The following is a 13,464-nucleotide window of genomic DNA, read 5'->3' on the forward strand; positions in this document are numbered from 1 at the left end:
CAGCGATCAGTGTCCTAGTTACACACAATTTTATTTTCCTATTTATGATATAAACCGTAACAAAGGATGGTTACAAGGTTTCAGAGTACGAACATCGAGTTTCGAGGAACATCAGTCGCGTAAAATAGAGCTGTTGACTTGCAAGCAACGCATTTCGAGTCATTACATTAACTTAGAGAAATCACAATGACAAATTACATCCAGTCGGGGCACGCGGCGCGGGTCCACGTTGCGTTCCCGCTGCGGTCCCGTCGCGTCTCAGTATGTCGCAAGCATCTGAATCTCACAGCACCAGTTACACTAACCAAATCACCGAGTCGTTTCCAATTATAAAAAATTACATTTTGTCACAACGGGTATCACCAGAACATTCATATACGCGCGACATACACTTCGCTAAACATTACAATGCTAAGTAACTATCCCCTAAGGTTAAGACATACATATACATTACCTAGACAATAAAATAACTTACGTCTATAACTGTTTACATACTAAACGGAATATTTAGAAAGTCAGGAGTCGTCTGGTCGGAGCGGAGGCCGAGTGCCTGTCATTTGGCACGAAAGGGCAGCGGTACGTATGGCGGCAAAGGAAAGCGGTTCATCGTTGCAACGTAAATCATCTTTTGATATGTTTTGTACATTGGCGACTGTACAGCAGTCTATTAGAATCATTCGTCGATCATTCACAGGGCAAAGGAACGTCTCGCTCAAACATTTCCGTCGCCAACGGTGATTAAAAAAGCAAATTCCACCTTCGACTTCAATCCTGGCATTGCATATTGTAGATACGTGGTCATGAAATTCCCCAAAACGGTGTACGTGCAACGTACGCTTCCGTAAGCTCAATACTATAAAAATAAATAGTATTTTATATACGCTAATCTAAGTATAATCAGTTGTTAAATGAGTTTAGTCGTAGATGCAAATAATTCGCGAGTTTTGACCTAAAACTCTTCATTGCACAAAGAAGCGAATGTATACATCACAAAATAAATCACCAGTTATAAATTTGAAATAATTTGACTATCTAAACCTAAAGAAATATGGACCAAATATAAAACCTAGCTAAATTGTTCCAAAACTAACGCCATAAAAACATATTGAACAATTTGGCCTAATTTACACGCAGATTGTCGATTAAATAATACATTATACAATAAATACAATGAGAAAATACATTGATTGGTGATGCGCCGACGTTGTCGACTTTACTTTTTAGTGTAAAAGTTGAAATGATTTTGACTATCGGCAGTTCATTGAACTATAACCGAATCTCACTAAAACTTTCCATTCATAACCAATAAAATTTAAATTACAGTACATTGTTATCACTCCACATACACGTTATTTTAGAAAATATGGTAGCTACGACGATTAGGAACTTACAAATCGTTTTTGTAAAAAGTCGAGCTCAACAGCAGTTTTAGATGAATTCCAGAAAGCTGGTGGGAAACCTTGCCTAAACAATACAACAGTACAAGATATTGACGAACATGACACGCTTACGAGGTAAGCAGACGCTAATTAATTTAAAATGAGACAGCAAAGGTTTTTCCACTCACAGCCATGTAAACGAAACCGTACGCTGTCGAAAAAAAAACATGATTATATAAAAAAAAGACCACACAACTGAAATAGAGCTACGTTGCCCTTCCTCGTTATGTGAGTCACTACTCAGTACAAAATGTTTACTAGTTTTTGACAGAGCTAGGTGTCGCCACTGGCGGTAGTAACCTTAATGCTGTCTATTGATGCTGTCATTCATGATACATTTTCTATTACGAATGCTTGATAGGTGCATTAAAAAGTCGTACGCAAAAACGTAAAACTGAGTAAATCGGCAACAGTTACCAGTTTGTGGGGAAAATCGTTGAGAGTAATCAACACGTCCCTGTACCAATCGAGCATAATACCCTGAAATTAAACCATTTTTACAAGACAATATGCGATTTATTCCAATATGTTATAATAGGCATCGCAATAGTCCAGACGTACTTACACGTAAGTAGTAACAGTTGAGTGTTTGAGATCATCGCGGTAGAGCGGCAAAATTGACTCAATTCACTGGTTTAAACCTACGATACACTTCATTAGTAAACATATCACTGTATTACATAACACAGCTAGATACATCAACAGAAAATCGATCAATTCATAACTAAAAAAATCCTTTCGTCTAAAATTATACAATTCAGACCGATCGTCACAAGCATGACATCACATTAATTGCAACTAAATATTAATAAGCCGTCGGGCGGTCGATGGCGGCGCCCGACATACTTGGATAACATTGTAAGCTTACATTTAGGTGAACAGGATGGATTTAGAACAGAGCGGTATTGAGTATGATAGTGTAGATAGTTCCGCAGCGGCTCGGGCGCGGCGAGACAATCATGTCGCGTAGCGCTTGGTCCAGAGGCGCGCGATGCGGTCGTGCTCTTCCCTGTTCTGCAGATACTGTGTCGCGATGCTGCCCACTAGCGGGTCCGCTGGAAAACACAATACAATACTATTAAACTCTGTACCAAATTATATACCCAAAGGGGAAGGTTCCGAACAGCTATCTAATTGCAACAAGATACCCCCGCACGCGCTGGAGGTTACCACAGATTTTGGTTGGTATGCCGGTGTAGGATATACAGGGGTTAGGGACTACATAAGTTCAATGCTCGCTCGGATGATGCCTATACACCCGAGTGTCGACATTGAGCCGTATGACCGGTGAAATCAACATAACTATTCCACTCACCCCCCAAGTGGTGGTAGCGATAAAGCGTTTTTCAAAAAAAAAAATGCTTGAAGATGTACGTTACTAAAGCTATACTCGCCACTGAAACTCCTGTCGACAAGGAATTGTAAAATTAGGCTGTCTTAAAATGATTATAATATATGACTTTGTTTTTCTTAGCGCAATGAGGATAATAAAACAATTTTTCTCATGGCTATATAAATACAACTGAAACCACTTTATAGGTGGCTGTTAAGAGCTCTGTAGTGTTGAGTATAATAAATGAAGAATCGAAGTCCTCAATGCTCCCTCTTATATTGTTAACTTCAAACATTTGCGGTCGCTAAAATTATTTTAATCTATATTAAATATTGCAAAATGCGTGCGGTGTTTTCCGCCCTACATTGGCGTGGGATATGTTATAAGAATTAAGAATACGAAACGGTCGCACACTTTTTTTATTTACATGTTTAAACACGCACAATAATTTATAACTTTGTATTTTCGTTTCGTTAAATAGAGGTCAAAGAAGGGGGACACAAATTGCGGCCAGTCTGACGCATGATGGCGAGACGTTAAAGCACGAGACCTAAATTAGTAATATTAGGTAGAAGTAAAGATTTCGTTAGGTTTGAAGGTGTTAAATTACTGTAGATGAATTGAAAGGAATGTTTATTATATTGTTTTGCGGGTACATCCTAAAGGTTACACACTTTAGAAATAGAGGTATTTCGATAATGATTATAATACTAATTCCAGTAAGTCTTCGTCAACAAATTGGCAAACGCAAAACCAGAGTGTCTACTTAGAAAAACGAAATCCATAGTTTTGGATGAGGGATAGCACGTTATGTTACTACGAAGTGATTCAATCCGTTCACCACAATATCTCGGACATGGAATTTGTAAGTACTTATAGGGTTTCGACATCCCTTTTTAAAACCATCTGCGAGGATAAAGATTCACAGCTTTCTCAAAAAAAAAACTGTGATTTGATGCTACCACTAAAGTGAGCTACAGAACGGTGATGGATCCGAAGTAATTTAGTAGTCAAATTTAATCCGAAGTTCGTCGTTCCTTCTCGTTTCAGACCGACGTTTCGACGTTCGTTTTTGATGTAGACTTTCTGTACTCAGACCCGCATTCATCCATAATATTCACAAAGGACTTAAAATCCAACATATCTCAAGTAAAATCGATCATTAGCGAAGCTCAGACGCACGAACGGTAAAACCAAATTAAATAGGTGCACGCTGTTTAAAAATAAACATCCACAGAGGGCATTCGGGGCGGAAGGGTCATGCCCTCGCGCGAGACGAAATCTGACAGTTCAATACACATCTATAACATTAATTATCTCGACGTGATGAATTACCAACCCCAAGCGCCGACCCCTGCGTAACAACGGCCGTGTAACACAATACGGCTGGATTGCGGAATTCAATAACGTACCGCATGTATACAATTTTGTAAGCTATTGTAGTTTGAATGTGGATATTTTAACTGTATTTTGCTAATTTCTGTATTGTTTAGAAATTTTTAATGGTAAAAATATGAGGTACTGCTGAACAAAGAAACACTAAGAATATTTTTGAAATAGCCTGTGAAATTATTTTCGTTCGTATACCAGACATATTTTACTTCAAAATTAATGTTTTCAACCGCAAGATAAGACAATTAACAGCAAGCCAGACAATATATGGCGACATCTATAGATATTCCCTTAACAACCTGAGAATTATTATTTCTCCTCATTGAAGTATACCATACAAATGATGCACTCAAGTTCTCAAATGTCCTAGGTGTCGAGCCTATTGCCATAGCAGGTTTTATTTTTATACAGACACCACAAAGTGACTCCACCACCAGGACCAAGGGCTTAACATTCTTTCTGAGATAAAGGGCTATCACTACACCAATTTCCTGACTCGAGTTGCGACTGAGTAATTTTTAAGTTGGAAAAACCCAGTCTCAATGATTTACGACCTCAGCACGGTAGTTACCCTTTTAAATAAATATATTATGTCCTTACCTGGATTACAATCGGTGAGCAGTGAGCATATTGATAGAAGTACTTTAGATATAGTCAGTGCGGGCGACCAGTTGTCTTTTAGTATATCTAAACATATCACACCCTGGCTATTGATGTTACAGTGGTATATTCTAGTTCGGAATGTCACCTGAAACAATACAAATCCCATAAAAAACATATTTCAAATTATGCAGATAATGCCTACATAGGTAGAAAATGATGCTTAATGGTAAAAGACCTGTCAGAATCGGTCGAGTAGTTTAGAAGTGCTCTACAAACAAACTAAAACAACAATACAGTACAATTCCACTCTATTTGGGTATACAATAAGCATATTCTTGCCAAAATAAATATCATTCTCGAGTCTTCCATTGGTGCCTCTTCTAAATTGTGGAACTGTAAACTTTATTTACTTTGAAGATGTAAGATTTTCCTATTACAAGCGCACTATATTTTTAAAAATATATTATTGTTGCATGAGTAAAGCATAGACACATTCAATTTATGATAACAATCCACAGGTCAATGACTGTTATAATCTATCGTAGTCTACAATTTCAGTGTATTAGAGTAGTTTAATTCTCTAAAAACACTATTTTAAATATAGGTCTTACTGACATTCTCAGTTAATATCTAAATTAAAAATAGCATCTAACATGCGACAAAACATCGGGCAGTAATAACATCGATATGGCGTCGGTAACATACATGTGAAAGTTACATGAGCTTTAACTATGATTGTAGAATAGATATAATGTTGAAATATTATAAGAACCACAATTTGAAATGGGAAATCAACACCATAATCTGGTATGCAGTATTAATATCATTTAGAAATAAAAGCTTGACTAAAATGTTTCCTTATTATCATGACCTATAACTATATTATTATTAAAATAAAGTCTCTAAACTGTTGCTAAACATGTGTATAAATTTATAAAGTTTATTCCCTTTTACACAAATCCTTTCTACAATTATTATCGAAACTATTCCTAGTTGTTTTTAGTATGTATTTCAATAATTGTAGTTTTGTTTATTGATGCACAAATATTTGACAGATAAAATTAGAATGCAAAGCTAAGGCTTAAAAAAGCTTCCAGAATGTTTAAATCTCTATTCTTTACTAATATTGAACTAACATATTATAATTCTCTCTTTAACCATTAAATTTAATCAATAAACTGAAAATAAGACAAAAACTTAGAAGAACAATATTCATACAAGCAACCACCAGTGACAAAGGTCATTGAACTTGTATTGATTTTTGCCAAACATGATTTATGACGTTGCTGTAAGACAATACAATTACTTTTTCTATGTCAATAAAATAATTATGTGCAAGAGCATTATTTACGACATTTTATTATAAAATGTATGTTAATATGTTTCTTAACATTGTCCCTGGACTTGGTTAGAAGTTTTGAGTTATATAGCTTACTATCATGAACCTTCTAATTATACCCTAAAAGGTTTTTTTGGGGTACAAATCCTTTGTTTTAATCATATTACAAGACACAAACATAAAACCTATTTTTGGTTCAGCCTATAAAAGCCCAGTCTAAAGCCAAGATAATTTGAAACAATACTTTACATCAAACAAGGCTCAGATAACAGACTTAGTTTGTACACCTTTAAAGATTTATGGACTTAGCAGGAGATAGATTTAAGGTAGTTTATATCTATCTATTACAAAAAGCTGGTGGATGGGATGTTGTTTAACAGCTGGTTGTTTCTCAACAAGTTGCACAAATATTACTCATTTGCAATCATAGCTAAATATTTTTTTAACTTGTTAAATATGACCTGTCCATAAATGAAGAATACATTAGAAACTTATATAAAACTAATATAATAGCAGTTTGCTGGCTACTACATTTTGTATTAGTTTCAAACTTTGTTGTATAAATAAATATATATATTGTCCTGTATATTTATAGTAATTTTATAAATACTATTCCCTGTTACTATTCAAGTTTTAATTAATTTGAAGACACTAATAGTCTATGGAACATCTTCTCGGTGCTCAAGCTTATTTTTTTTCATAACAAGCTACTTTGGCTAAGTACTTTAAACTTCAGGAACTTGACTTTTACATAGGAGACATAAGTAAAAGCTCTTTAGGAGGACTTCAGGAGTTGAACATAATATTTGTTCACATAAGGTTATCAAGATACAAAAATAACTCCAAATGAATATACAACCTGTTTATCCATCAGATATAATATGAAGAAGTTGATCAAATAAATTTTGTTTACCAACATGTCATTGACATGTGACCTATTACATATCATGTGGTAATGAAAAATATTTTAAATTGTACATGTGACATACATACATAACAGATAGTGATGTAAGTCTAATTATGGCTCTTCATATGCATTGGTTAAACAGTTCAAATAATATAATCAGTGTGTTATTTGAAGTAACTTGATAACTTAATTGCACTGTAACCTATATAATTTGAACAAAATGAATGTTTTGGTTGGGATGTGAGATGTAGATAATAATGAAAAATGCAAATTATTAAAATGCAATATGATGTCATATATACAGGTAAATTCCCTTACAATGCCATATTATCTTCGAATTTATGACATTAAACATAAATAAAGAAGTAATAAAAATGTATTTTAATGTTAGAACTGCAAAAGAAAACAATAGCATTTTAATATATTGTAAATATCAAAGTTTATTACCTTAGGAGGTTTGAACGGATATTCTGGTGAAAAATGGATGTCTAAGAAGAACACGCCACCCTCATACACTGATCCCGGAGGTCCGAGTATAGTGGACACCCATTCATACAAATTGTCGCCTTTGGGACCTGCGCTGCAGTTGGGCGGCGGGTCCAATGTGATCTCTGCCAACTCCTTCTGAATCCTCTTCGCCGATGTGCCCAGTGCCTTTGACATTTTCGGGTTTGGCTTGTTCTCCTTTGTGTCTGGTTTGTTGTCAGCAACTCCTCTGCCGCGGCCCGTTCCACTCCCTGATGAACCAGAGGCACCCGACATTATCTAAAAGCACCACACCACTAATACTGTTTAAACGCACAGCCTCTCGTTAATAGCCAGCATGTCACCATCAGTGTTTTGTCTCGTTATTCTCAAGCGGTTATCCGTCATGCTGTTATTATTTATAAGTGGCATCATAATATGTAAGTGTGTACTTATTGATTCCCAATGAAATACTGCTTTTCCATGAGTATTATTATAAAGTGATTTAATGTTGTGTGTGAAAAAGGGTAAAATACAATATAAGTTGTGAATTGTTACGATAAACAAAACTGCTGAGTACAAAATAACAAAATATGCAATGTTTTTTTATTTGAATCAGGAAAAAAAATTGTGAACAAAGACATTACTATACGGCATCTTGCGAGCGCAAAATACGTGAAAAAGACAAAATTTAGATACGGTATCTCTACTGGCATCAAAAGAACGATATAAATCAATAAACTTTATGCAAAATGTAATGGAAATAAGATTTATTTTGTACCTTACGAATAACAGTCGGCCATCTTGTGGGCTGGCGTTATCCGATAATTTACTAGTTTTTCGATTCACCAGTGACCCGAAACAGAGATACTGATCGGTCCCGATACACAACAGACTGGGTAAAAGAGAACTCGTCCACAATATGGATGAATAACGTGCAACGATATCAATATAATCTCCGTGTTAAATTGTCCGCACTGCAAAGCGCAAATAGGCACCCTGTTACTTTCCCGTGACTCGGAACAAACACAAATCGAATGTTAATTAATTTTAATGAATAAAATGTACCTTCTTTAACTCTAAAACTCCTATTCCCTTCGCTCCGTTAAGAATTGCCGAGTTCCAGACAATTTCTACCACATTTCTTCCATTTGTCCGTCACCCTCACCAACACAAACAAGAACTGAAATTCGTGGAATGCACACCAAGTCATGAATCAAAGAAATGTATCTAAATACGTTATTTATACATTTTCTATACTTACAGTTTATCTATTACAAGTATTTAAGCAAAATCTACTTTATTACAGGTAGTTAATAAAAACAAAACCAAGAAATTATTAAAAATTAAATGAAGCACAACCACTATCCGACATTTTTTAACTTTTTATTTTTTTTATTTCATTAAGTGTTACCAACGCACTTAGTGTTACCATTTACTAATGACGTTAAATATGAATTTACAGAAATTACGAAACTAAATTTTATTATTAATTAAGTAGTTTATGTATACTAATTTAATGTATACTTTTATTTATAACGTCTTCTATTTTGTTGCACTGAAACACTCTTATATTATTATGAGCGGACTAAATAACACGTTTCCTTAGAGCAAATATTATAATTAATAAAAAATAAACAAACTGACACTTCATTACGTTTCGTTGTTATGATATACGTTTTCTGTTTTTCACATTGCTAATCAGCTATGTGTATCTCTGTCTAAGGCTGAATATGAGTTTTTTGGTAAACTAATAGACACCTTATTATTGTTTCCCGTTGACAGCTGTAGTAAAAGTCAAAGTATTTTTTGTGATTTTTCCACAGTTTACGACGATTAATGCAAATAATTTCTTCTACTAATAATTAATAAATAACAATCTTGCAAGATGGGTAAACGGCAGCACCAAAAAGATAAAATGTGAGTGATAACTTTTACTTTAAATACCTTGCTTTTCTACTCCCACAAAAACATTCAATAACAAACCCTACACCAATATTATTTCAGGTATTTAACATACACAGAATGGACGACGCTATACGGTGGTAAAAAGTCAGGCACAACTGCGGAGGAAACAAATTTCAAACGATTGCCATTTGACCATTGTTGCTTGTGTCTCCAGCCTTATGATGACCCATACTGTGATGCAGATGGCAACGTGTTTGAACTACAGGCTATTATAGAATTTGTTAAGAAATTTAAAATAAATCCAGTTACTGGGAAGGTTTGTATTGTAGATTCTTTTGAGGCCTATAAATATTTTTATTCCAAATCCATAGTACCATGTTATAGGTTAATCAATACTCTAAATACTCACATTGTTATGTCTATAACAATTGAACACAAAATAAATATTTACAGACTCAGAAATTTCTTATTGCGTGAATATCGCCCATAGATTCTAGGAGTGAGTCACCGATCAGACACTATATCTTATTTCTATATGTAAGAAAGCCGGTTTTATAAAACATTTTTTATTTCCAGAAATTTGATATCAAGTCATTAACTAAGCTAAACTTCTTCAAAAATGCACAAGATGACTATCACTGCCCTGTACTGTTTAAACCATTTACAAAGAACTCTCATATTGTTGCTGTACGGACAAGCGGTAATGTGTATTCATACGAGGCAGTGGAACAGCTCAATATCAAAGGAAAGAACTGGAAAGATCTCATCAATGACACACCTTTTGTTAGAAATGATATCATCACAATCCAGGATCCGAATAACTTGAATAAGTTTAATATTTCGACATTTCATCATATTAAGAATAATTTGAGGGTTGAAACTGAAGGTAATTTTTATTCAATATGTACTTTCTGTGGTAGATTTGATGCAAGTGAGAATTTGTTGGTAACTTACCCCATATTGTTTATTTGTAAGGCGTGCATTTTGTTACCCATAAACAAGCAGCCCAATAATTCTATTATTGCATCATAAAAGTTCAGGGCGTAACAAAATATCTGAAATATTTATCTATCTATATGATTATACATATAAAGCAGAAAGATTTGTTTGTTTAATCAGACTAAGTTTAGAAACTACTAAGCCAATTTTGTTTTTTTTTCACCTAGGTAACTTATTATCTTGGGAAAATATTTTCCTGGAAAAGCTTTTTCATGTAAATGGAGTCGCAACCAAAACCTAGTATTTAATATTTTGATTATTTATTTTTACAGAGGAGATTGCCATGAAAAAAGACCCACATGCACGGCTAAAAACGGTGTCAGCTGAAACAAAAGATATTCTGCAGGAACTTGAGAAAGAATACAAAGTTCCTGAAAAGGCAGAAGCTAAGAAAGAAGTATTATATTTTTTTAATACTATGCATTGTAACACTTTATATATTATAAGGAACAATAATAGTTTGTAAAATGCAAAGTTTACAGTTTTGCATCTCACAACATTACTTTATATTAGAGAAGAATATAACTTTAAATAAACCTAATATTCACTGTTTTCATAATTTCAGGTGGCTGATAAATTCAACGCGGCCCACTATTCAACTGGTATGGTGGCAGCGAGTTTCACGTCTACCGCCATGGTGCCAGAGACCACGCATGAAGCTGCCATCATATGCGAGGATGATGTTATTTATGATAGGGTCAAGAAAAAAGGTAACCTATTGCCGCTACTAATGGTTGCTTTTCAATAATTATATTCTATGGTTTTATTTGATACCATTATCCAAGCTTCATGGTCATTACTGTAAAATGAATATTGTGTATTTTTATTAATGACGAAGCTAAAAATGTTATTAAACTTATCAACAGGTTACGTTAGACTGGTAACAAATTGTGGACCTTTAAATTTTGAACTATATTGCGATTTAACGCCAAAAGCGTGCGATAACTTCATGAAGCATTGCAAAAATGGATACTACAATGGCACCAAGTTCCACCGATCCATCAGGAATTTTATGGTAAATACCCCATTACAGTTTTGAAATCGTATTGGCCCTGTAAGAGAAAATTTTATTTTTTTGTACATGTTTTCATTTTACTTGCAAAGAAAATTAATTGTATTAAAATAATATATTTATAAGGCACTTTCTGCTTAAATTAAACAGTTGTCACAGACTGGATCTGAAAGGTTCTGAATTCACTTTTCATGATTTTCAAATCCCTTTGCCTGTTTGTTATTTGTGCCTCCTTATAAGACGCTTGAATTATGCCATATACTAGGTATCATTTTATGTTAAATTTCTTTTAGTCATTCATTTATATATCGTATTTCAATTTATCAGATTCAAGGTGGCGACCCAACTGGCACGGGTCTTGGAGGCGAATCGGTGTGGAAAAAACCATTTGAGGATGAAATCAAACCAAATCTCCACCACACGGGCCGAGGCGTTCTATCAATGGCTAACTCTGGGCCGAACACAAATGGATCGCAGTTGTTAGTATTATTAAAACTTGAACTTTTCGAGATAAACAACTAAACATTTCAAACTATACTTGTAGGGAGTGGTTATGTGCATAGCTAGGGGGACAAGGGTGGTTGGTGCCCACTCTAGAAAAAGCTTGCGCTTACAGGGCCCTTTATTGATGCAAGCCTTTCATTAAATTTAGAGACCTTTGTTTTTTTATTTTTGCCATAGAAAATCCGTAGCCACATCAATGGCAGTGGTGTCTAATAATGAGTGGAATGGAATATCTAAATTTCAAATGAATTAAATTTTAAATTTAAAAGAATATAGCCCTTGTCCTTTTGGTAGAATAAGTAATCTGCATTGGTTTTATGGTATTAGTAATAACTATTGAGTTGATATTAGGCTCCCTCATTTCCAGTTTCATAACATTCCGTTCATGTAAACAACTGGATGGCAAGCACACGATATTCGGCAAGCTCGTCGGCGGGCTGGATACGCTCAACGCCATGGAGCAAATACAAGTAGACAACAAAGACCGGCCAATACATGACATTGTTATTGAAGTGGCTCAGGTGTTTGTGGATCCTTTTGCTGAGGCAGAGGAACAGGTAAGTAAACAGAACTAATGTCAATTATAAGCTTCTATAAAACCAAGATTAAGAGGTGAATGGTAAAGCTGAACATTCGGACAGTAATCATAAAGACAGTAGAACTTTCCTCATCTGTTAAAATAGCCATAAGAATTTTTGCGTTATTGCTCCTCTGGAGCAAAATAATGTGTTTAGTCTGTTGGTTTAAATCCCACTCAAACGGTAAATTAGTTGATTATAATTTTTTAAAGAAATCTGTATATAATGCAATATTAAATTTACAGTTAGCAATTGAAAGGGCTGAGGAACTCAAACGAAGAGCAGAGGAAGAAGGCCCAGGTGTAAAACCAAAAAAAGCGACAAAACAACCCCTAAAGGTGTTCAGACAGGGTGTTGGTAAATATCTGAATCTGCAAGAAACTTCTGGGAGCAAAGCTAGTAAAACTCAAGAAGTGCCCGCTAAAAAGGCGAAACAAGGTGGTAGTGGATTCGGGAATTTCGATGCTTGGTAGACAAATTGTTGTGCACCGTTGATGAGATTGCAATGCGTTCCATCCAGGCTATCACATGAATATCTAGGATTCTAGATGGTCTGTATGTTTTGTACCTACAAAACCATTATTTGTATCATCTCTACAGTGTCAATCATATGTTTAGTTTATCTTGTAAATAGAAACTATGTTACTTGTACTTATATATTGAGGAAAGGAAAAAACTAAAATATAAATCAATATATTACCTACTTTTCAAATATCTGTATTCAATTTGGTGCAATTGATAACACTAAATACAAGCGATGGCTTTAGAGAAGACTTGATTATATTAATATTTTTGGTTGGTGATTAAAACAAGCATATAAAATTTTTCTAATTTGTTGACCTTATAAATGTACAGTTAGAAAATAAAATCATTCTTTTTAAACATATATGTTGTTTTATTGATTAACTTAAATATAAACAATTTTACATTACCATAAATAATCAAGAGCTTACATTTAATTATGTACCATACTGAGTAATTTTTT

The 13,464-nt window shown here is 34.4% G+C and overlaps 2 protein-coding genes across 5 annotated transcripts; one reads left to right on the top strand and one right to left on the bottom strand.

Annotated features, from left to right (window-relative positions):
• Window positions 1-10: 10 nt before the first annotated feature.
• On the bottom strand, window positions 11-8,914 carry LOC115451452 (ubiquitin-conjugating enzyme E2-24 kDa). 4 transcript variants are annotated; one of them, XM_030179808.2, is made up of 6 exons: window positions 8,743-8,914; window positions 8,547-8,661; window positions 8,260-8,455; window positions 7,461-7,750; window positions 4,765-4,912; window positions 11-2,494 (listed from the first exon to the last, which is right to left on the bottom strand). In XM_030179808.2, exons 4-6 carry the CDS (start codon window positions 7,674-7,676, stop codon window positions 2,397-2,399), a joined length of 462 nt encoding a protein of 153 aa, XP_030035668.1. In that variant the 5' UTR covers window positions 7,677-7,750; window positions 8,260-8,455; window positions 8,547-8,661; window positions 8,743-8,914; the 3' UTR covers window positions 11-2,396. The 4 variants fall into 4 exon arrangements, with proteins under 4 accessions (XP_030035668.1, XP_030035653.1, XP_030035661.1 ...); XM_030179793.2 differs by having other exon boundaries at window positions 7,461-7,778; XM_030179801.2 differs by lacking the exon at window positions 8,260-8,455.
• Window positions 8,915-9,161: 247 nt separating this feature from the next.
• On the top strand, window positions 9,162-13,365 carry LOC115450552 (RING-type E3 ubiquitin-protein ligase PPIL2). The gene is made up of 9 exons (XM_030178614.2): window positions 9,162-9,398; window positions 9,486-9,702; window positions 9,963-10,272; window positions 10,658-10,782; window positions 10,951-11,095; window positions 11,252-11,400; window positions 11,725-11,876; window positions 12,269-12,458; window positions 12,725-13,365. The coding sequence occupies exons 1-9, from the start codon at window positions 9,367-9,369 to the stop codon at window positions 12,950-12,952; spliced, it is 1,548 nt and encodes a 515-aa protein (XP_030034474.1). The 5' UTR covers window positions 9,162-9,366; the 3' UTR covers window positions 12,953-13,365.
• Window positions 13,366-13,464: the final 99 nt, after the last annotated feature.

Source organism: Manduca sexta, chromosome 17 (genome assembly GCF_014839805.1).
Source record: "Manduca sexta isolate Smith_Timp_Sample1 chromosome 17, JHU_Msex_v1.0, whole genome shotgun sequence".
NCBI classification, from domain to species: Eukaryota; Metazoa; Arthropoda; class Insecta; order Lepidoptera; family Sphingidae; genus Manduca; species Manduca sexta.